The sequence below is a fragment of the Martes martes genome, assembly GCF_963455335.1.
Source record: "Martes martes genome assembly, chromosome: 3".
In the NCBI taxonomy this organism is placed as follows: Eukaryota; Metazoa; Chordata; class Mammalia; order Carnivora; family Mustelidae; genus Martes; species Martes martes.
In genome coordinates, this window is record NC_137890.1 from 44,972,734 (window position 1) to 44,998,894 (window position 26,161).

The 26,161-nt window shown below is 36.3% G+C and overlaps 1 protein-coding gene across 2 annotated transcripts in view; it reads right to left on the bottom strand.

The window, feature by feature from the left end:
- TDRD3 (tudor domain containing 3) overlaps positions 1–25,710 on the bottom strand; it is a 161,996-nt gene extending 136,286 nt beyond the window's left edge. The window contains exon 1 of one of the 2 annotated variants that reach the window (XM_080798603.1): positions 25,426–25,710. In XM_080798603.1, the coding sequence (XP_080654729.1) occupies positions 25,426–25,466 (41 nt within the window). In that variant the 5' untranslated portion in view covers positions 25,467–25,710. The remainder of the gene's footprint in view (positions 1–25,425) is intronic. The other variant, XM_080798604.1, reaches the window with a different exon arrangement.
- Between the last annotated feature and the right edge of the window lie 451 nt (positions 25,711–26,161).

Here is a 26,161-nt window from a genome sequence, read left to right on the forward strand (position 1 = left end):
CCTATTTATAATTGGTGTGTATGAAGGAATTGATTTTCATATGTTAATTTTATATCCTGCTACTTCTCTAAATTATTTTATTGTTGGATTTAGTTTTATCATTGGTTCTCTGGGTGTTCCAGGTATATTATATCATCTGCAGACTGAGACAGTTTTACAACTTCTTTACCCTGATTTATCTTGTATAATACACTGGCTAATATCTTTGTACAGTGTTGAATAGTTAAGAGTAGTGGGCATCTTTGCCTTGTTGATGATTTTGTATGTTTCTCCATTAAGTAAGATACAGGCTTTAAAACTAAGTTATGTTATATTTTATCAAGTTAAAGAAATATCCCTTCATTCTTCTTTTCTTTTTTTTTTTTAAGATTTTATTTATTTATTTGACAGAGATCAAATAAGTAGGCAGAGAGGCACGCAGAGAGAGAGAGAGGAGGAAACAGGCTCCCTGCTAAGCAGAGAGCCCAATGCAGGGCTCGATCCCAGGACCCTGGGATAATGACCTGAACCGAAGGCAGAGGCTTTAACCCACTGAGCCACCCAGGCGCCCCCATTCTTATTTTCTTGAGTGTTTTTATCATGAGTGGATGCTGAATTTTCTCAAAGATTTTCAAAATCAGCATCAATGGAGATAATATGATTTTTTCCCTTAGATTTCTTAATACAGTCTATGATACTAATAGATTTCTTAATATTTAACCAAACATGTATATTTCTTTCTCAATGTGGTACTGAATTCTATTTGCTATTATCTGTTAAGAAATTTTGCATCAATATCAATGAGTTGCATTTGTCTATAGTTTCCCTTCTTCGTGCAATTTGTATGGTTTAAGTTTCAGTGTTATGCTTCCTTCATAAAAGGAAATTAGGAAGTTTCCCATCTTTTTTTCTAGAATCATTTACAAAACATTTAGGATTATATTTTATGGAAGGTTTGGTAGAATTCTCCTGCAAAACCACTTGAGCTTGAGTGCCTTTGGGAGTTATTCCTTGATAATTTTCTCTGTTGCTTCTATGGTCTGCTCTAATAGGGTTGACTTTAGTAATTTGTAATTCCCTAGAAAATTACTTATTTCCTATAGGTTTTCAAAAGAATTTGCAAAGTGGCCCCATGATATTTTTAATTAATTAATTAATTAATTTTTATTTATGATATACTTGTTATTTCCTATTCTTTATATTTGTCCTTTCTTTTTCCCTTGAATAGGTTAGACAATGATTTGCCTGTTTTGTTAACTCTTCAAAAACACCAGTACTGTTCATCAAGTGATGAATGGATATAAACAAAATGTGGTTAGTCCCATAAACAGAGTACTATTCAGCCATAAAATGAAGTACTAATACATGCTACAACATCAGCAAACCATAAGAACATTATGCTAAGTGAATGAAACCAAACATCTAATGTCTATCGTGTGATTCCATTTATATGAAATATCCATAGGCAAATCCACTGAGACAGAAAGCAGATTAGAGGTTGCCCAGGGCTTGAAGAAAAAGGGGTGGGGAATGGTAAATGGGTACAAGCCTTCTTGTTGTAGAATCAGACTGTAGTGATGACTGCACAACTTTGTGAATATGCTAAAAGTTACTGAACTGTACACCTTGAAAGGGTAAATTTTATGATATCAATAAAGCTGTTTTTAAAAAGCTACTGCATGGCTAGGGGGGAAAAATTACCAGGAATCAGGTTTATTTATTAGAGTTACTGTTTTTCTATTCTCCCTCATCAATTTTTGCTTTTATCTTCATTATTTTTCTTCTTTGTGCTTTCTTTGACTTGCTTTGTTGTTTTTCCTCTAGTTTTTATTTTTTTTAACTGGAAATTTAATTCACTTATTTTTATTTTTTTCATTTTTGCTGATGACAATGTTTAGTGCAAGAATTTTTGACTGATCATTGCTTTAAATGTATCATACATTATGACATGCAGTGTCTTCACTGTTGTTATGTTCAACTCCATGATTTTAATTGTATTTCCTTTTATCAAGGAACTATTTGATAATTTTTTTAACTTAGAGATGAAGAGAACATTTTACTTATGTTAGTAAACTCTAGTTTGATTGCAATGTAATCAGAATGTTGCTTGTAATACTTCTACTTTATAGATGTTACTAATGCTTTATTTATAATACATAATCTATTTTGTCAATGTGCTTTAGCCCTGACAACCACTAACGACTATAGTACTAATTATACAGTACTAAACACTACACATTCGATCACAGCCTGCCATAGGCCCTCAATAGAAATGTGTATTCTCTATTATCAAAGTGTAACATTTTATATGCACCCATAAGATCAAACCTCATTGATTATATTGTTTAGATATTCTATCTTCTTATTTGTCCACTTGATCTACTTAGTAATGAAAGCAGTGTAGTGAAGTCCATTATTTGTATGCTTCTATCTATGTGCCCCTATACCTCCTGTAGGTTTTGTTTCAGAAAGGTAGTTTCTATGTTATTTGATGCATAAATATTCATAAATGTAGTATCTTAATTGCCAAGGATAGGTTTTAGCATTAACCTTTTTTGTCATATTTAAAACTTTTGGGCTTGAATTCTACCATATCTGATATCAAGATCACTATCCCTGTTCTCATATTGTTTCCATTTGTCTGCCCTTTTGTCCAATTAATACTTTTGTGAATCTTTTCACTTTTTAGCCATTCTGAATCATTTTATTTTAAAGTACATCTCTTATAAATAGAATATGGTTGGTTTTTGCTATATGAGCCAATCAAAATAAGTTAAGTGCCTAAAGCCCATTTACATTGATTGTTGTAACTGATATATTTGGTTTCAATTTTAGCATAATATTTTATAAGCTGTGTATTTTGTTATTAGCATGTTTCTTTGTCCATAAGATGTGTATCTTTGCTAATTTTGTTAAAAAAATTTTTTGTTTTTACAAAGTTCTGTATTTTTGTTTTAGCAGTACTTTTGTACTTTTACCTTTTTAAATTCCCTTGAGTACAGTTTCCTCATTTAACTTTTTCACACCTGGCTTATCAGGTGCTTTTGATATTCTTTTATACCTATTGCCTATTTTCCTCTTTCCCTCTCCCCTCTACTCCTGCTTTCTAGTTTCATCATTTCTAATGTTCTCACCATACGTAACATTTTTACATTAGTTTTCCATCCTCATCCCCACCTTTCTTGCAGTCTTTTACATATAATTATGTATGTTTTTAAATGCTCACCATCAAAACTTTTGGTGAAGAGTCCCTAACATCATTTGGTTAGATGAAACTCATCTTCCAGATTTCTTAAAAGGCATGAGGAGTACAGAATTACTTAAGCTATGACATACTGAAAACTATTTTTATATGGCTTTAATATTTAAAAGATACCTTTAAGTGCACACAGAACATTTTTCAGAAGAGATCACATGTTAGGCCACAAAGCAAGTCTCAACAAACTCAAAAAGACTGAAATAATATTGCTCATTTTTCCAGACTACACTGGTATAAAATTAGAAATCAGGGGCACCTGCATGGCTCAGTGGGTTAAAGCCTCTGCCTTCGGCTCAGGTCATGATCCCAGGGTCCTGGGATCAAGCCCCGCGTCGGGCTCTCTGCTTAGCAGGGAGCCTGCTTCCTCCTCTCTCTCTCTCTCTGCCTACTTGTGATCTCTGTCTGGCAAATAAATAAATAAAATCTTAAAAAAAAAAAAAAAAAAAAACTAGAAATCAACCACAAGAAAAAAATCTAGAAAGAACACAAATACATGGAGGCTTAATACATGTTACTAAACAATGAATGGGTCAACCAAGGAATTAAAGAGGAAATCAAAAAAATACATGGAGACAAATGAAAATGAAAACACAATGGCCCAAAACTTTGGGATGCAGCAAAAGCTGTTGTAAGAGGGAAGTTTACAGCACAGGCCTACTTCAAGAAGCAAGAAAAATCTCAAATAAACAACCTCACTTTACACCTAAAGGAGCTGGAAAAAGAACAAAGCCCAAAGCCAGTAAAAGGAAGGGAAAAATAAACATTAGAGAAGAAATAAATGAACTAGAGACTTAAAAAACAGTAAAACATATAAATGAAACCAGAAGGTGGTCCGTAAAAAGATAAACAAAATTGATAGATCTTTAGCAGACTCATAAAAAGAGAGAGAGAGAGGAAAGAGAAAGAGAGGGAGGATTCAAAAAAAATAAAATCATAATTGAAAAAGGAGAAACAAGCACCATCTAGGAAAAAAAAAAGATTATAAGAAAATAATATGAACAATTATATGCCAGCAAACTGAACAACCTAGATGAAATGGATAAATTCTTAGAAATATATAACCTTCAAAACTGACTCAGGAAGAAATAGAAAATTTAAACAGACCAATTACTAGCAAGGAAATTGAATCAGTAATCAAAAAAACTCCCCAAAAAAGACCAGATGGCTTCACAGATGAATTCTCCCAAACATTTAAAGAAGAATTAATATCCATTTTCTCAAACTATTCCAAAAAAAACAGAAGAGGAAGGAAGGATCTATCTAGTCTATAATTTATTTATTCTATAGGACTAACATTACCCTGATATCAAAACCAGATACTAAAAGAAGAGAGAGAACTACAGGCCAATTATCTCTGACAAACATAGATGTAAAAATCCTCAACAAAATATTAGCAAACTGCATACAACAATACATTAAAAAGATTATTCACCACAATCAAGTGGGATTTATTCCTTGGATGCAATGGTAGTTCAATATTTGCAAATCAATGTGACATATCACATTACTAAAATGAAGGATAAAAATCATATGACCATCTCAATAGATGCAGAAAAGCATTTGATGGAATTCAATATTCATTCATGACAAAATTCTCAACAAAGTGAGGTTAGAAGAAACATAACACTGCACAATAAAGACCATATATGAAAAAGCAACAGCTAACATCATACTCAATGGAGGAAAAATAGAGCTTTTGCTTAGATCAGAACAAGATAAGGACTCTCCACTCTCACTACTTCTGTTCAACAGGGTACTGGAAGTCCTGGCCCCAGCAATCAGACAACAAAAAGAAATAAAAGGCATACAAATTAGTAAGGAAGAAAACTTTCACTACTTGCAGATGACATGATACAATATACAGAAAACCCTAAAGACTCCACCAAAAACTACAGGAACAGATATATAAATTCAGTAAAGTTACAGAATACAAAATTAATATGTGAATCCTCCAATTTTGTGGTTCTGTTGTCTTGTAATTGTCTAATTCTTCCTTTTTCTTCTTTGCCTTTTCACAATCAATGGCCAAAGGAAGCTTTTTCCTTCCTTTTTGCCTTTTTTTCTCTCCCAGAAGCGATATAGTTGAAGGATCATCCTTTTAACTCCTATTCTTTAAATTAGTCTTAATCTTTTAAACAGAGTCTGCCCTTTTAAATCACATTCCTTTTCCTTTATATGGCATTTAATACTTTCTAAGTTGTATAGCTGCTCACTATACAGCATCTCTCACTTTAAATCTCCCACCTGGGGCCCTTAATTGGAACCAGTCCGCTTAAGATACACATACTTTAAAATACTTTCCTGAAATGCCAAGTTACCTTAGTATTTTCAGATTTGGGGTAGATTTCATCTTTCTGGTAGTCATTCCTATTCACTCTCAAGCCATTTCATTTCCATCTCTACTCTGCTTTTCCAGTAGTTTAAAAGGTCTGCCTTGAATCACTAAAGCCCCACAATAGGACAGGATTGGAGTGGTAGTGTGTGGAACCATGGTGCTGGTTTTTGTTAATGTTTTCTTTTTACCCTCAGCTATTTGATAGTTTCACCATTCTCTGTCTTTACATAATGTTGAGAGTGTGTTTTTTACACAGAGTTTTCATATGTGTGCAGTTATTTATACAGTTCAAAAGATTTGGGGAGTTTGCTCATGACACTATTATCATTTTCTAGCTATCAAAAGTCTGAGTGTACTTTGTTCAATAAGTAGATAAGCTGATTCTAAAACTCATATGGAAATGTAAAAGATCAAGGATAGTCAAATTACACTGAAGAAAAGATGAGGGCTTATACTAATTGATATCATTACTTCTATTAAGTTTCATTAATCAAAACAGTATGATATGGGCATGGGGAAAGTAAACTAGAACAAGGCAACAGGATAGTGCCTAAACATAGACAAACAGAATATGGTAAGTAGATCTTCAACCAAAATGTCAAGTCAATCCACTGGGAAAGAAAAATCTTTTTAACAAATTTATTACTGAAACAATTGAATATCTGCATAAAAATAAAGAAATACACCAGTCTCTTTCCCAGTCTATACACAAAATTAATTAGGACATATATCTAAATATAACCCTAAAGCTTCTGGAAGCAACCATAAAAGAATATGCCCACAAACTTGAGGTATGCAACAATTTTTAGACAGAACATAAAATGTACTAATCATAAAAGAACTGACAAAATTGATCTTCACCAAAATTAAACATTTCTAATACCAAAAGATGTTACTAATAAAATAAACCAAAATAAGATGGAAAAATACATTAACATCAGATGTAATTGCCAAAAGACTTATAGCTAGAACATATAAGTAATTCCCACAAATCAACATTTTAAAGTCAAACAATTCAACTTTTTTAAGTCATCAAAAGACTGAAATAGATACTTCATAAAATAAAATATACAAATGGCTATTAAGCACATGAAAAAGGACTCAATATCTTAATAACTTTGATCATCAAGAATATACACTTTAAAACCAGAATGAGATATCATTTCATATCAGCATGAATGGCTAAAATTAAAAGGACTGAAAACACTGAATTTTGATGACAAAGTAGAGAATCCACATGTCCCACACATTGTTAGAGTGTACAATGTCACATTTGTAGAAATAAAGTAGCTATTTCTTATAAAGATAAACACAAATCCATCCTACGATCCACCAAACCCACTCCTTGATATTTATTCAAGAGAAATGAAAACACAGGCCCACGAAAATACTTGTCCAAGATGTTCACAGTCTTATTCCTAATAACCAGACACAAAAAAAACCCCCAAATGGCTATCAACAGGAAAATGACTAAACAAATTATAGCACAGTTAACACGTAATACTACTCAACAATAAAAAAAGAATGAACTACTGGTACAGGCAAGACCATGAATGAATCTCAAAAACATGTCAAGCTTCTCACATGAAAAAGTGCTCCACATCACTCGGCATCAGGGAAATACAAATCAAAACCACAATGAGACACCACCTCACACCAGTCAGAATGGCTAAAATTAACAAGTCAGGAAATGACAGATGCTGGCAAGGATGCGGAGAAAGGGAAACCCTTCTACACTGTTGGTGGGAATGCAAGCTGGTGCAACCACTCTGGAAAACAGCATGGAGGTTCCTCAAAAAGTTGAAAATAGAGCTACCCTATGACCCAGCAATTGCACTACTGGGTATTTACCCTAAAGATACAAATGTAGTGATCCGAATGTGCACCTGAATGTTTATAGCAGCAATGTCCACAATAGCCAAACTATGGAAAGAACCTAGATGTCCATCAACAGATGAATGGATAAAGAAGAGGTGGTATATATATATACAATGGAATACTATGCAGTCATCAAAAGAAATGAAATCTTGCCATTTGTGATGACATGGATGGAACTAGAGGGTATTATGCTCAGCAAAATAAGTCAATCGGAGAAGGACAACTATCATATGATCTCCCTGATATGAGGAAATGGAGATGCAACGTGAGGGGTTTGGGGGCTAGGAAAAGAATAAATGAAACAAGATGGGATTGGGAGGGAGACAAACCATAAGAGACTCTTAATCTCACAAAACAAACTGAGGGGGGCGCCTGGGTGGCTCAGTGGGTTAAAGCCTCTGCCTTCAGCTTGGGTCATGATCTCGGGGTCCTGGGATCGAGCCCCACATCGGGCTCTCTGCTCAGTGGGGAGCCTGCTTCCCCCTCTTTCTCTACCTGCCTCTCTGCCTACTTATGATCTCTCTCTCTGTCAAATCAATAGATAAAATCTTAAAAAAAAAAAAAAAAAAAGAAAGAAAGAAAACAAACAGGGTTGTCGGGGGAGGGGAGTAGGGAGAGGGTGGTGGGGTTATGGACATTGGGGAGGGTATGTGCTATGGTGAGTGCTGTGAAGTGTGTAAACCTGGTGATTCACAGACCTGTACCCCTGGGGCTAATAATACATTATATGTTTATAAAAAATAATTAAAATAAAACAAAAAACAAAAACATGTCAAGCTTCTAAGAAGTCAACAAAAATAATTCCATTTTTATGATGTCCAATTAGAGGAAAATTAATTCATGACGACAAATGCTAGAAAAAGATGACCTAGAGGGAATAGGCCAGTGGAAGGGACAAAGCATGAGAAAACCTTCTTGGGTGACAGAAATGTTTTGTATTTTGTTTAGAATGTTACTTCCAATAAGTGCACACAACTATGAAAACTTATTGCACTAAACACTGAAGACCTACACATTTTAAGGTATGTTAATTACAGTACAATTAAAAAAGAAAAGTTACATCACTTTCTTTATTCTGTAAACACTTGAGCCCCTAGTCCTAGGAATTCAAAGATAAAAAAGAACATGGTCATTGACTTCAAATAAGTTCAGTTCCAGTGAAGCTTAGCTGACTTGCAAAGACAGATGAATAATTATAGCATAATGACCTAGAGATAAAATGTTATAGGAACTCAAAGAGAGGATACCTTCTTCTTGTTAGAGAAGACTTCCTATAAAAGATAATAGCTGCATTTTAAAATCAAAGGCAGAGCACCTGGGTGGCCCAGTCAGTTAAGAGACCAACTCTTAATTTCAGCTGAGGTCATGATCTCTGGGTCCTGGGATTGAGATCCTTGGCGTAGGCATTGGCATGGGGCTCACCACTCGGGAGGGAATCTGCTTCTGTCCCTCTACCTCTTCCTCTGCTCCTCCCTCCCTCCTCCACTTGCAAGCTCACGCTCTCTCTAAAATAAATAAATAAGTCTTAAAATGGGATAAAATAAAAGAGAGGCATGAATCAAATAACTTAAATGGAGAAAAGCATTACACACAAAAAGAGCAAGATGAGAAATGATATAATAATCAGATTCAATATAGTGCACACATGAGAGACCAATAAACAGGCTGATATTGTTGGAGCGGCAACTACAGAGAGGAAGGAGCAAGAAAGAAAGCCAGAGACAAACAAGAAGACATACATACAAATCTTTGTAAGGAAGACAGACTTCATCCTGTAGGAGACAAGAAACCTAAAGGTTAAACAACAATTTTAGATAACTTATTCTAACAGCCCTAGAAAAGATGGATTTGAGAGAGGAAGAAGACCAATCAGGAGGCTCCTAATGTCCTCCCAAGAATGAAGGCCTTTAGTGGGAAATATTTAGAAGGTAAAACTGTCAGGACTGACTCAATTTAAATATGAGAATGGTAAGAGGCAAAACTGACTTTTAGGTGACTGGTGAGATGAATGTACCACAAACTAAGTCAGAATATAAAGAGAAGAATTTGGGAGACTGGGGAAGAAAAGCACAGTTAAAAGCATGGAAGTCTGAGGTGCCTCTGTGATACTGAGTTCAAACTGTACAGCAAGTGTTTCATATACAAGCACACATTTTGAAATACAGGCTTAGCCAGATTTAGGAATCATCACCATGCAGAAATCAGTTTAAAATGAGATTCATCAGTTAAAGTAAGAAAAATGAGAAAGTGAAACAAAAACAAAACTTTCGTAGTACCAACAGGAAAAGTGAGAAAAGGCAGAAAGAGTGGGATAAGAATACTATAAAAAGACAGCAAATGAATAATAAGAAAAGGATAAAGAGAACAAAAATTCTGCAGTGTTTGGGGACACAGGGAACAGTAAATTTCAAGAAGTGAGTTGACCAGTATCCTCCGATGCAGCAAAGAAGTCAGTAAGGGCTGTACCTCACCAACAGGTCATTGATAACTTCAGCAAAAGCATTTTGTGTAGTGTGGGAGAAGCACAAGTCAGACGGCAGCAAACAGAAAAGTAACAGTAGGCACAGGTGAAAAAGTAGAAAATAACACAAAAAGTGGTGATAGACTTCTGCGTATGTGCCATGTATGTGATAGAGTCAGACATGTGCTCAACATTAAAGCAGCAACTTTCAAAAGAAGGAAAAATACCAGAAAAGGCATTTATAAAATATTTTCTCAAAAAGGAAACTCAGATCTCAGAGAAAAAAAATGTCTTGCTTAAAAATATCTACTTATTAAATGACTTTTAAATATAGCTTCATTCACATACTGGCTTGGAAATAGCACTAAAATAAGAAGGGAATCAGTAGTTGATCCTATCAGCTTAGTCATGAGAAAGGTAAGCGCAAGTATGCCCACCTGGCATATGTTTTTAAAACTTCATTAATTAGGAAAAAAATAACATTCCTGTTCCTCTTCAGAAATCTAGATCTAAGAATTACATTATGAGGTCCTCCTTTTCTTTTCTTAAAAACCTTTATACTTCAAAATACCTTCTTTTTTGAAGTATTTTTATATACACATAAATGCAAATATAAATTATATATATTATTTTTAAGATAAATTTTCAAAAGGTATTTTAGTTTTGAGGCATCAAACAAACTTAGGAACTTTTAAGCAAAAATCATCAAAAAACCACTAGCACTACACTAATAGAATAAGTATTAACTGATTTTATTTTTAAATTGTGGGAGAGGAAAGAAACAAGTCAAGGGCACTGAGAGCAAACTAGAATTATCAATTCCTTCAATTTCCCTTAAGAAAAAATTCACTGATGAAGTTTATCTCTAAAGAATGTTTTCCTTTAAGTTGTCTCTACCTGAATGCTGATCTCTCAACCCACCCTTGAAATAGAAGCCAGAGTGATCTTTGTAAACTCAGCAAATCTGGTCTTTTCAAGCCCTGATTTAAAACTCTGAATGGATCTCTGGACCCAGGGTGGTACTTGGGGAATCCACCAAGTCATCAATACAAAGTTTGGCCATTTGAAAAAAGAGTGATTTGCATATATCTTACAATTTGATATGTAAAATTAATCATAATTTTTACAGAAAAACTAATACACTCTTCAAAACTATTATACTCTTTAAATTTGTGGATGAGCTATCAAGATTGCAGTGGTCTATATAATTTAGCTAAAATTCAGGGCCTGGTTTTCTCAGTGATGCCATTTGTTTATGTTGGTTACATTTGTTAAATGGCATACTTGGTTGTTATCACTATATTATTTATACCCCAGTATACCAAAGTGGTTAGGTGAAATGTAAAAGTTCCGATGAAACATTCTATAATGAGAATAATGTAAAAAATGGAAACTGTGAAAAAATAGAATCTCAGTGAATATGAATCTCTACATGGTGGGAATGGCAACTCTACAAGTTTGAGGATTCATATCCAAAAAGGAAAAATATGAGTGAATATAAGAATGAATATTGAAAAGCTGGATTTTATTAGACCCTTTGTGCCTATTCCCCTGAACACTGTTACAATACTTCCCCTACAGGGACACCTGGGTGGCTCAGTAGGTTACACATCTGCCTTCGGCTAAGGTCATGATCCCAGGGTCCTGGAATCAAGTCCTGCATCAGGCTCTCTGCTCAGCAGGAAGTCTGCCTCTCTCTCCCCATTCTGTTCCCCCTGCTTGGCTCATTCCCTCTCTGTCTCACTCAATCTAATAAATAAATAAAAAGATTTAAAAAAAAAAAAAAGACTTCACCTATAATTTTTGTCAAATCAATGCATGAATTTTTTTCATGAATTCAATTTCTAATCTAAAACAGCTTATTACTGGGATGCCTGGGTGGCTCAGTCGGTTAAGCATCTGCCTTCAGCTCAGGTCATGATTCCAGGGTCCTGGGATAGAGCCCTTGTCGGGGTTCCTCCTCAGTGAGAAGCCTGCTCCTCCCTCTCCCTCTGCCTGCCGCTCTCCCTGCTTGTGCTCTCTCTCTCTTCCTCTCTCCCTCTAAAATAAATAAATAAAATCTTTAAGAATAAATCAATAAAAAAAACACAAATTACAAATAAATTAGGTTAATTTAAGTATAACTGGCTACCAAATAGATTTTGTTATTTAAAGACAAACTTCTATATTTTACTCAGGATTGATATGTTTTAACAGGCTTTTCAACCTCACATCTGTTTCCTTCCCTTAAGCAGTACTGATTTGATAAAAACTATCTGTAGTCTAGGTTTTCTATAAAATCCAAAAGTTGTCCAGGTGTGATAGAAATTCTCAATTGAAAGCAATGAAGGATTTCTATCTGCCCTAGGACATAATGGAAAAGTTCTATTAAAATCAGTAGACCATTTCAAAAACACCTGACAATTCTGTATTTGATAGAAAGTCCCACTGCAAGTAGTGGCACATTCCTATCAAATAGTTAGGATTTACTAATCTGTGAAGCAGCACCATTCATACCAGTCATTATAAATAAGGACACAAACAAGAATCATGGTTGTTCTGGAAAGTTATTTTTGACAAACATTGGAAAAGTAGCATGTACAACTTATTCCAACCTCTTCTAAGTAATAATGAACTAATAAATCTACTTCACTAATTACTTAGGACAGAGGCCAATAAACTTTTTCTGTAAAGGGCAGATAGTAAAAATTGTAGTTTTCCTGCAGGCCATACGATCTCTGTGACAATTACTCAACTCTGCTCATAGCACAAATACATGGTATAGCTGTGAATTAATAAAACTTTATTAACAAAAGTAAGCATGAAATCAAACTGGGCCATAGTTTGCCAACTCCTTACTTAGGATAAAGCTATATAATCTTTTTTTTTTTTTTAAATCTAGACTCAAAAGATGTCTCTCTTTAAAAATGTATTTAGTCTTCAAAAAATTTATATTGTTCCATAAATTTACATATTACAAAACTGGTTCCAAACATTTAATTTTTAAGGAGGACATTCCATTACTCGTTAAATGAAATCCTTATTTATAAAATTAAAAGGCAAATACTTAATAACAATGCAACATTTCAACAATATTAAATTACCTGCCTTCAGCTTCTGAGACTTACTAAATTCACATCCAAAATAAGAGATTGAATATTGATAGTTCTCTCTCTCAAATGTCTTTCTATTCTTCCTGTACAAGTGAAATAATATTATATGAAATATCCTATCTGTATTACTTATCTTTAATTTGAGGTACCAACATTTATAAGATCACCAAATGGTAAGACATATTTTATAATGAGATTCAAAACCTATAAGATATAAGGATTTTGTCTTTATCAAGATAATCCTTTAAGAGACTATAAAAGATATTCTAAAATAAAGGACGACTTTTTTCAGAAATAACACAATATCAGAAATCCATATATGTGCAAATTACATTAATTTATTTATAGGCAGCAGTAAGTTATGAGAATCCAGGCTTAATATGCATTAGAAAGGACGCAAATATTTACTAGGCACTCAGCATATGACAAGCAGTGTTCTGAACACTTTGTGTGTATCAACTCACTAATCCTCTTAAGTACACTATGGGTTAGGTGCTATAATTGGCACCACTTAAGAGATGAGCAAACTGAGGCAGCAAATACTTAATTAATGTACTCGAGGCTATAGTTAATCAGTGGCAGAACCAGGACTGACCCTAGCGCAAGACAGTTGGACTTCAGAGCCCATGCTTTTAACCATGAACCCCACTGCATCTCAAGAGGCAGGTATATTTGTGTGGCCAGCCACTTCAATTACACCTTAAAATTTAAAAATAGTAAGTAGGTATAAATTTAACTGAAAATCAAGGATACATGTGGTGTTTTCACAACTATTTTCTTTTCCTCAGTAATCGCTCATGATAACCCAGTTTTGTGATGTAATTCTAATTAACCAATTCTAATATAAATTAACTATTCAAAATCATGTAATTTACTAATTTCAGTTCCAAACACAAATCAATTCCAGCTCGCAAGCCTGTTCCTCCTCCACAATGCTGACTTCCTGCTGACTTCTTAGTTCATGTACACTGGGTACTAAGGCAAAAAAGAAAAAAAAAAACGGCTGCTGCGGGGCAGTACCAGGCAAGCTGTAACAGCAACAAGCAAGCTGAATATAACAAAAACATTCAGTCAAACAGCCTATTTTTCCACTTTGAAAATACAAGTCTTGGATACACAGAAATCTATAATCATACATTTTTTAAATATACTTTTGCTTAAGGCAGTAGAGCATTACCAGTAACGATAAACAATTCAATTTGCACATGAAAGTTATTGTGATAAGGTAAAACATTTAAAAGACCACCAACAGTCCAATTCAATTTTACTTTCCACGAAAACATGTTTAGGCAGGAGTAATTCAAACCATGTCAAGCAATGTTAGCCAATATGACAACGGCACAGATAAGTCTCATAACACCAAATGTAAACTAATATTAGTTCATATTAATTCATAACTAAAAGTGTAAGAAAGCTACAAAATACAGTGGAAAGGTATTACCTCATAACAAACATGACTATTCTTTAATGTGTCATAATAGGTATCAACCACATGATTAAACCAAGAAGGCTTGCAATCCCCTTTGATAAGCAAACATAATACATACATACTTACTACTTATTATTATGGAGTGACATATAATTAGGGAAAGATGGCTTGGCAAACTAAAAAGTCCTTTACAAACATAAGATTATCACTAAAAATAATAAAAATTTTTAAGTAGAATATTAATAAGTAAATTAAATCAAAAGTATAAAGTAAAAAAAAAAATTCCTCATTCATTCATACCAAATTCATGCAACTTTACCATAATTTGAATAGCATCAGTAAGTAAAAAATTCAAAATGTCTTCACGTAGAAGGGAACTACTTCAAGTGTGGTCCCTGGATCCATGTCAGTCTTCAAACTCTTTGTTACTGCTTCATGATGGAATAACTGAAGGGAGCATTTAAAATCTCTTACAGAAATTTGAAATTGCTACAAAATTTTATACTTTACAAAAGTACTGGCATGTGAAAAACTAGAAATTTTAATAACTGGCAAGAGTTTGAGAATCAGAGAGCTAGACCACATTTCTCAGAATCCCATTCACAGAGGTGAGACTAAGTTCTTGGAAACCAAGGAAGTGATGTGTCTCACCTTTCCCATTAGGGACCTGACTCTATGGCTCTCAGCTGTCCTTACCCTTCCTGCGAGCTAAAACTCAGATGTGGCAGCTACTTTGCTATATGTGTGGAAATAATGACAATACCCTAAGCGATGCTTCTCAAACTCTGAGGTACAAAAAAGTTACCAGGAGAATCCTGTTAAAACACAGATGCTGATTTAATAGCACTGTGGTAGACTGAGATTCTACATTGCTAACAAGCTACCAGATAATGCTAACGATGCTGATCTTAGGACCATACTTGGAGTAGCCAGTGTTAGCGGAAAACTAAACAGTAAGATTGAAGGAATCTGGTTCCCTAAATGACAGCACAAAGCAATATCACCATCACTGTAGGTTGTTTTGTGATGAGGAGGGAAAAAAGGCTATGATTTTTAGAGCTTTGTAATGTGGGGTCTTTGTACATCAGCCTAGATTTCAACCTAACTAATGTAGATCAGTTCTGTAAATATTAGAAGGATGTACCTCAGGCCAGTTTTGTGTTTTAATTAAAATAATGTCAATATAAATGCTTATTCACATAAGTATAAACTGGTAAAAACTTCAACGCCTTATTGCCCTTTCAAAATAATCAGACTCCAGAATACACACTATGATTTCTGTCATGTATCATTTAAATATTATTACTCTGTACCCATTAACATCTAAACCACTACCCTGCACTATCTTTTTCATGATGTCAAATCAAAATTTAATGAGTATAATGGCAGGTGTCTCTGTATAGCCAAGAGCAGCTTGATGTGTTTACCAACAAAGTTAAATGTAAATTTTGGGTGGTTACTTTGCACCAATAATGATGTAAACACAGACACAAAAATGGGCACTGAAATTTCATGGTATTGATAGAGCAACCATATTTTTAATATACGTATTTAAAATACATTTATTTTTACCAATGTTTAATTATCAAAGAAACACCTAATTAACATATGCTTAGAAAGACTTCTGATAAATGTATAACTAAAGAAAAAAAAGTAAAAACAAAGCAAATAATCACAACCAGAAAAAGCAGTCAAAAAATTTATCAGCAGCAATCAAATAAAGAAGTACACCCTAATCCTGTAAAACTTCAAAATGACCAAAGACGGGTCTGATAGAGCCTGGGTTCTAACCTTTTCCACATCTCCTCAAAAAGCACAACTAAGGAAAGAAGTAAATCAACACAATCCTGGAGAACTCTCACTATTACTCACAATTTAGAGTGAAACAAACCAAGAGACTCAGTAGGCAGCCTGGACAAAAGATCATGGCAAACCCCCAGGAGGAGAAGCCTCTGCATACCAACTGAAGCTCTCAGCCCCAGGGGAAAGGCTCAATAGTATTGGTCATTCTCAGTATGGTAGACAGAGGAAAGCCACAGAGAAGAAGCCTATTTTACACATTTTGTGACCTAACTAGCAACATATACATGGTCTTTTTGCTGTTCATAACTGAAAGTTAACAAAAGAACAACCTATGCTTGGCAGGGTCCTCATATAAAAACCCAGTGGACTGAAACCCTATGCCAGCTTACTGAACTGGAAGGTGTCCCAAATGCCTACTGCTTTGCCCTATCAAAGGCCACAGAATGAATTACAACCTCATCATCCTAATGCCTTTCTAACCAGGGATCCCCAGATAACAAGCAATTCTGAAATATCAAAAAGAAAAGTAAAAACTTTAGCACCTCATAAAATATCAAATGAGTAAAGAAATAATTAGGACCTAGGACAAACTTACACTAAAAACAAACTTCTGAAAATAATTTCTATTAACAATGCTTTGAGAGAGAACATTTCAAACCCCTACGGAAACAAGTTGGTTGTCCCATTCAAAGAAATATTATCAACATATCTGTAAATGTATGTGTTTGTGTTCCGTCAGAATTATCAACAGAGAAAGCTTTAACAGGTTATTTCCTGCATTTCTGTAAAAATAACAAATTTTCCATAAAACTGATATTTAGAATTTCACATTCATTTCACAAGTAACAATTTCCTACTCTATACAAAGCCTGAATAAGTTTCATGTTCCCTGCGAACACAGAAACAATATTATGAAACATCCTGAGACTAATTAATTACGATGGTACTAACAACATTCATTCCACAAGCATTTCTGTGTCTACTGTTGACCTCACACCCTGCTAAATGCTAAGAATGCTATAGAAACATGAGAAGACTTGATCCTTGTCCCACAGGATCTTACAAAACAAGACATCAAACTATTTTAACGAAATAGAAAAATTGGATCTAATCTAATCTAATAATATTAGAATACATTTATGGCAAAAGGAATATACACTTATTTCTTTCGGTCTAATAATATTAGAATATATTATGGCAAAAGGAAAAATTATTTCATTCACTTTATCATGATCATCTATCAACTTTCTGGACATTTAAACTTGCATACATCCCTATTTCTCTTTCAAAACAAAACTTAAACTGAATTAATTCCAAAAGCCATTTTAAAATGTTGTCTTAATTTATTTAGTAAGTTTTCCCATCAACATTTATGTTTAATGTTTCATATTATGTATTTTTAAAAATCTACCTTTATTAATTTTCAAATATCTCAAGGTCTTGCTTAGGAATTTAGTAAAATAAAAATGTTTTTTCTTACATCTTCACTTAATGTCTACAACAGACTGTCTTCTGAAAAGCTGCAGCTGAATTTTATTTGCATTTTGTTTTTAAAGATTTTATTTATTTATTTATTTGAGAGAGAGAGAGAAAGCATGAGCAGGGGGAGAGGCAGAGGAAGAAGCAGGCTCCTTGCTGAACAGGGAGCCAAATGCAGGGCTCAATCCCAGGACCCTGGGATCATGACCTGAGCCTAAGACAGAGCCTTAACAGACTGAGCCACCCAGGTGTCCCTATTTGCATTTTATATTTAAAAGAGTTTTGAGGGGATGGGGGTGGGAGTGGGGTGGGGGGGGTGGAATTTTTTTAAAAAGGAACATTCAGATACCTAAAATTATTTAAAAAAAAAAGTTTTAAAAACTGATCTGTATCTCTAGAATCAGCAAGTCAGTAATATTGACCTAAGCAAATAATCTTGTCACAGAACTCTTAAAGATATGCCCATTTTCTCTTTTCAGAAAAGTCAATGATTTCCTTCCAACGCTTTTCCCCCTCTCTGGCAGCTCCTAAAAGGCTAACTCTCTTTTAAAATGCTGAAATTCCTCAGTGCTTGAACCCAGCCTCTTATTTAAAGCCTGACTTTTTAGATCATAGATCAGTGGCTATCTAACAGAAATAAGATGCAAGCCACATTCATAACAGTAAAAAGGAACATGTGAAGTTAAATTAATAATGTATTTTAACACAATATATTGACAGCATTATTTCAATATATAAGCAATATAAAAATGTATGAGAGATATTTACATCCTTTTTTGTTCTAAGTCTTCCAAATCCAGTCTGTATTCTACATGTACAAGTATTTTACATTTTACAAGCATTCAGCAGCCACATGTGGCTAATGTCTACCATATTGGATGGTGTGGCCTTAGATGATCTCATCTGCACTGCTTCAATTATCAGCTATACTTGAATGATTCCGAATTTATATCTCTAATCCGGTCTTTTTCCTAGCGCAAGATTAGTATTTCCCAATGTCTAACTGGCATCTTCTTTTAGATAACTCACAGGCACCTCACAGCCAAATAACATCCAACTTCAATTCCACCCGTCAAAAGTGTGTTCCTTTTCTAATACTCCCTATTTAACCTTATTGTAATCAGTTCAAGTATAAAAGCCAGAAACCTAGAAATCAACTCTTTGACACCTCCTTCTCTCTTTCCCATATACAATCCATCTAAAAGTTCTGTCCATTTTACCTCCTAAATATTGCTCAAACCAATTTCTCTTCTCCATCTCAATCATCACCACCACTTTATCCATCCGGCGACTCATGCCAAGCTCTGAGCTATTTTCTTCAATGCAAGCATTTCTCAAAATTTAACTATGATGTCATCCCTACTCCAACCCCTGACAAAACTTTCCAACTGATTTCTATTGCCTCCAGAATAAAAGCAAGGCCCAAGCTACATGATCTAGACCCTAAGTATCTCCCAGTCTCACCTCCCTATACTGTCCCTATCTTGTCCATTCATCCCAGTCCTTCAGACCTTTGTACCACCATGCTCCCTACTGCCCTATGAAATCTTCATCTGCTTTTTTAATCTTACTTATCCTATATAATTCCCACTCATCCTCCAGATCTCAGGGACGCATTCTACAACCACCACAAAGACACCAAATTTCCATTCCATAAGTTCTTCCAGAACCATGCCCCTTTTCATCTCTGGTGTGTTTACAGATGCAGTGTTTACAGTATATAGTTAATGGCTTTCTCCCCATAAGACCACATCGGATTGTACTAAAGAAAGTGTCTGCTACAAGATGTTTAATAGTTATTTGTTGAATGAATGCATCAATGAATCTGCCTTGTTTTTCCCTAGAAAAGGACTAGACACCATATGAGATGGCATATACAACATATCCTACTTATACACCGTTAGTTCTGGAAAGCCTTCCAGACTTCCCAAGTAAAATACCACTGTATAGCATGTTTAAATTCTGAGGGACTTGTATATCATTGCAAAAACAAACAGTGCCTTGTGTATAAGAGGCATAAACATTTACTACATGTATTTCAGTAGACACATTACTATATAGGGTTACATATTTCTTTGCATTATTGCAGAGACTTACTGTTGTAAAAATACCATACCTTCAGCAGCACTATCTTAAGATGAGGGTAGCTATTTGTCTCCACTATAAAGGCTGTAAAGCTGTAATAAGTTTAAGAAGCACTCACACATGCACACAGACTCACACCCACAGAGTAAGGTTGTGAAACCTGTAGAGGTTACAGTACTAAGGTACACGTAGGATCTGTCCAGCCCTGGAGTGTGATGTGGTTCTTTCCCCTTTCTCTATATCACTAGGGTGTTTCTTTTCTATTCTCAGTATCTTTGATTTGACACCCCTGTTAATATTTTACCTTATCACCACACATTTTTTGTCCCCTCTTCTCTGCTTTACTTTGTTTGCATTCTATGACTTCACAAATGTTTCTCAATTTTTACATAAATTCTTTTGCATTACGGGGAGTGCAGTCTGCTTCTTCTAAAAATCATCTAGAGGTAAAGCCTTCTTCAGCTACTTCCAGATCCTACATCTTACAAAAAGTCAATTTCTAGAGAGATGGGACTTAACTGCAACATGATAAGTCAAACTGCCAATATCCTTCTTTTGTCAAAAGGAGAAAATATAAGCCAAAAAAGTTGATATAGTTATATTTTTATGGTTCTTGAAATGTTACTATGTAATTTTTACTTGATTTAGCAAATGCTGCTGTGTGAGAGGAGAAAATTATTTTCAACTTGCTGAGGTAGCAAGTTTCTTTTTATACCCCCTTTATGCTTGAGGCAGTCAAGTCTACAGGCAGTTGAAACTAGATTTATAGGTTATTCACCAAAAAATCACTGCAAACAGCACCTTGAAACCTTAAAACTTGCAGTTTAACAGAATATCCAGGCATTTTTAGCAGTTTATAGTATCAGTAGAAGCCACCGGGCAATATGTAACATATTTTAAGACAGAAGGTCAACAAAGCTTATTAGTATTGAACTGTAATTTCATAAACAACATAAACCAAAGAGATAGTTACAAATGCTCATTAAAAAATAGGAAATGTTTCAAAATAGGATGTCTCTGATAAGCTCCCCTGAAAACTAAATACAAGGCAACTGGCTTCTTCTAGTATTCTTCAACATGATCTATTATTGTTTTGGTTAAAAAAGTGTTTTAATGGTTCTGATCCTTTCTGAAACAGTGTACTAAGAGTATGTTTATCTCAAAGCGGTAATGATAAAATATTTTATAATTCTAGATGATAAAGTATCTTGCACTTAATATGCCACCTTATAAAGAACTACCAATATTCTTTACAAATGGACTTATGCCTAAGAGTTATGTCGGCATATGAGGGAGCAAAACTTCAGACACCCTTTGTATAAACTTCTCTCATATCACTGTTAGCAACAGTGTAGCAGGTAAAAGTAAAGTAATGCTGATGGTGCTGTAAAGGTAGCTTCCCATTTGAAGACAGATCATTCACCAGCAATCTCCTGGGGAAGAGGTGTGTCTCTCAGAAAACAGAAGCCATACAAGAAAGGTGCAGAGTGGGCTACAGAACCAGGAATCTGACTTTCTTGGTCTTGATCATTAATGTTTTGGGGAGGAAGCTTCTACATGATGGCATGTGAAAAGAAGCTCTCCATCTGTGGATAGGTCAAAAGTTAGAAATTAGAAATTCCAGCAAATTGTCCTAAAGTACCACTTTGGAATAGCAATCTCAAGGCAACATGTGGAACAGGGCTGGCTCCTCAAGACAAAAGAGCATTCACTTTATACTCCACACTGCCATTGTGCTTCCTATTTTATTTCTCTAACAGTTGTTCTTCTCTAGTACTAAATTTTCATAGACTTTTTTTTTAAGCTGTAGTCTTTCTTAGTTGTTCAAAGGTGAAAGAAAGGGAAAGGAGTTTGGTGGTACACACTTGGGCCAGAGAATGGTCAGTATGGTGGTAGCACCAGTAATCAAAGAGGTAGAACACAAAACAGAAGGTGAAGTTCAAGGGGAACAAGGTAAGAAGACTTGTGTGTTCATCCTTCTATTTCCCCTCTAACCTTTCCCTCTTCACCAAAAACACAAAAACAAAAACCCCAGAGCACATCTGGGTTATTAAGCCTTGCATGTTAGAAATCTGGAGTTTCTAATGAACTATGTTCCTTCAGAATAAAATGGAAACACTATTTCTAATGCTACCTTACGGTGTCTTCAACTCAAAACTGCTAGGTAAGGCAAACACATATTATATAGTGCCTTACCTTTCAGATAATCTTAGACTTTGCAAAATACAGAACTAACCATTTTCAGGTAACTCTGATCAGCACTTAAGTGAGCCACTGCAAGATAAAGCTTTCTTTGTTTTCAAAATCAACCACTCCTAAGCATAAGCACCTTACATTTCCCAAAGGAGAAAGTAAATTTACACACCACAAAATGCTTTAATCCAATTTTCTATTTCAAAATGTGTTATTTTTGATCAACAATTTAAATTAGAAATGGTCACCGTGGCTTGATGAAAATGAGTTTTGAATCTTTATTCCACACATTTGAGTAGTATTCTTGGATCTGCTACTTATAACTGAGCAAATCTTTGATTCTCTCTGTGCTTCAGTATCCTCATCTGCACACAAGGGTGTTAAGCTATGCCATCACTTATTCTATGGAAAATACCTTTTTCAAAAACACAATCACATTTAATTATGTTCTAACATGTTTCTATTTTTTAAGGTTTCAAAAGGTTGATATTTCTATAAAACTTCTGAAGATTCAAAAGGTTAGCAGAAACATGCAATTCCCCATTACGGGGAATCTCCAAAGAGAAAAAACAAGAAGGCATTAAGTAAATCTGTTATTGAGACAAACTGAGCCAAATCTCTCATTGTGAAGTTTATTCCACACATATAACTAAACACTACAAGAGATCAATGTACTAGTTGGTGCATTATTTAAACACAACCACCATACTGTGAAAATCCCTGAAACTTTTAAGTTCAAATTAGCATAACCTGTTGCTTTCTAGCTACTCATCACTAAAGAAAAAAAAAAATATATTGTAATGTCTGCTGGAGTGGCTATGCTGGAGATGTATTTTAAAGTATTGATTTTGTGGGGGTCTTTAAGATAATAGACTTAAGAGGGGGGAAATTTACTCAAAACAAAAACAAAAACCATAAACTGGAATTATGTATCAGAAACCTAAGCTTTATTTTTAAGATAAAATATTACCCTAACCTATTATTTTAGGTGAAGATGATAGAAAGGATTTAATAATAGTTTAGGTGTTTTAACATCTATTTCTTTTCAGGTCCTGTAAGTAATTAAGTACATAGACCAAGTACTAAGAAAAAAGTGGTTTTGTCAGTGACAATAACAGAATCCCAAGAGTTAGAGGAAACTCAGAATGTCAGAACTGGAATGAGTTGGTCAAAACTACTCTATGGTCCTAAATCCCTCCAGTGCTCTTCTCTGCCTAAACTTTTGAGATTCTACATTTTAACATAGTAAGACTCTACTTAAACATAAGATCTATACAGGCTACTTGAACACCTTAGGAGATCCTCTTTCTCTTCTTTGGAACAAATCTTATCTGTTCAAGACCTATTAGGAATTACATGGTAACTCCTAGAAAAAGTCTTATTAGACCCACAAATTACTATTGCCTTTGTGAGTCACTGCCATATAAAAGCAACAAAGTCTGGTGGAAGAAGAAACATGTTAAACAGATCATTTGCAATGCAAAGTGACAAATGTTACAATATAACCCTGCTAGGGACTTATAACAAAGTAACAAAAAAAGGAGGCACTATCTAAACCTGGGTAGAGACAGGGGCTATAGAATCTGATTAGCAGGGGCATTCCAAGGTCAATTGTATCAGAGTTTACTGGGAACCTACACTGTAGTGGCTCCCTGGCAGTACAAATATACAGAAAAATAAGATGCAGTTCCCCACCCCTAAAGAGCTTGTAGTCCAGAAAAGAACAATTTAGTATGTGTTTAGAACCAAAATAAAGGAGACTAGCCTTTGGAGGTGCAGTCATGTTGGAAAGAAGTAACTCAACAAGTTTGTAAATGAAATCATATAACTAGGTTGAAAAACCAAGGCTCAATTTAATGAAGAATGGAGAGAAACTCAAGTAAAAGAGTGAGCCAAGGTTATTATCCAAAACATTCTTGTGAGGTAAAGAAACTGAAGGTAGAGATTCCAGAAGAAAAACAGAACTGAGTATGGTGACTTTTTACCTTCATAGTCTGTTACCCTAATGGTGTTCTATGCAAAAACCATGGGAACAACAATGCATAATGGTTAAAAGCACCAGATTTGGAACCAGCCCCCCTGTGCTCACCTTTGAACTCCACCACTTCCTAGCTAGGTCAGAAAAGTTACTTAACAGTTCTGTGCCTGAGTCCTCACTTTTAAAGTGAAGTGCCTGCACAGCCAGGAGCCCCTTTTTCAAAACACAGGCGTTATTAATCATTCCAATCAAAAACTTTATTCACAAAATCAAATCCATATCTTTTAGGCACGTGTAGCCGCCATAAACTGCCCGAACCTTTCTGGTCTTAATCCTCACTGGACACCCTCCTACTTCCAGGAACCACAAGGATCTAGTGTCAGTTCTGCAAACCAATAAGCACTTTCCTACTTCTGTGTCGCCTCTCCAGTGGCTGTCTAGAAAGCCTTTTTCCTCACCACCTTTCAAAACCTGTTTCTCTAACAAATGAACTCTCCTTCCCCTCCCAATTCCATAGCCCATTTGCATGCTCTCTGTACAGTTTGCCACTGTTTTCCGTTTTTATGTTTGTTCCTGTAATGCCTCCCTCTCTCCTCTTTTCACCAAGATAGTGAACTTCCAGAGCGCTGGGGCAAATCTTTTTCATCCTCCTTCCCACTCCTCCTCTAAGACTGTGCCTATGTAGGCCTGCAAAAGCGTTACTAAATTAAACTGGATGTTAACAACTGTAATGGCCTCAGTTCCAGAAACTGTTAATTTCGCATTTTTTTAAACTGCTTTCAGATTCTAAAATCTTAACATAAAACGTCTTTAAAAATCAGAACGCTGCCATCGCTTCAAGAAAAGTTCCACGGAGCACCCACACGGGTTGACAATGAGGTCATTCTTAGCTTCAGAAGTTGTGTGTGTGCCACGGAAGGCAGCTTCACACTGGTCGGTACACCCTACTCTGAAATTAGAAGAGACGGCCCGGTTGCAGCACGGGCTTTGCCTCGGTGGGCCCTCAACTTCCTGAGGGCCCGCGGGCTCCGACCGCGCTCGCCCCTCTCCGCTGCACTGGGTCCCTCCAGCCCTCGCCTCCCCTCGTCCCGCCGCAGCAACACTCCCCAGAGCTTCGCGGACAGCGGGGCAGGTCCTCCCGGGCGAATGCGCTCGGGCCTGGGCCGCCGGCCACACTGCCTGCTCGGCCCGCAGCCCCCGGCCTCTCCCCGGCCCGCCGACCGCCGCCCGGGGCCCAGGCCGCGCTGCCGCCGCCGCCCCGAGGGAAGCTGGGGGACTCGCTCCGCTCCGCGTGGCGCCGGGGGCGGAGCCGGCCCGGAGGGCCCGGGGAGAGGCCGGGGGCGGGCGGCGGCCTCCGCCTACCCCGACACGCACCCCACCGCCCCCAACCCCAACACTCCTCTGGTCCCCGGCCCGCGTCCGCGGCCGAGCGACCAGCGGGACTCGCCACTTACCAACCCGCCTGGGACAACGCCGCGCCGGGAACCTCAGACATGGTAGCTGCTTAGGCCAGGGGTGGTGGGGGGCTGGGGTGGGGGTGGGGGGGGTAGGCCTCCTACTTGAGACCAAAAAAAAAAAAAGAAGAAGAAGAAGAAAGAAAGAAAGAAAAAAAAAAACCGAAAGAAAAGAAAAGAAAAAAAAAAAACTCCTCTGGTCGGCTCTACAACTGGGCATGCTCAGTGCGGCCGGCGCTTCCGCGTGCGGGTTCCGCTCGCCGCGTTTTCCGAGCGGCCGCAGGGGCAGGCCTGGCGTGGGGCTTGGAGGTTGAAGCCCGCCGGGGGCCGTGATGCCTCGCACACCGGCTGGGGCCTGGAAATCGCAGGCCAGTTTGTGAGCAAGGACTACGAGACTTTGCCTACCACCGAAGCCTGGTTATTTTTTTTGTTGGCTCACTTTTCTGAGTTGCACACCTTGGACACTAATGTGGACTTTTTTCTTTGTAGAGCGGAAAGTAACGGCCGCTTTCCAGCGCCGACAGCCATCCACTTCACCAGAGGCCAGGGTATGCCGGAGTTGAGACGGCGGGTCGGTGGAGGGGCAGTGCTTCCAGGCTGGGGACAGTGAAACTCAACGAAAGAGGTGTTGCCAGCCACTGTGCATTGGAGAAAAGTTTACTTTCTTAAAATAAAGACTCGCTCCATTCACTCTGCTTTTCGATCTGCCCCGACACAAAGAAAAGAATAAAGCCGC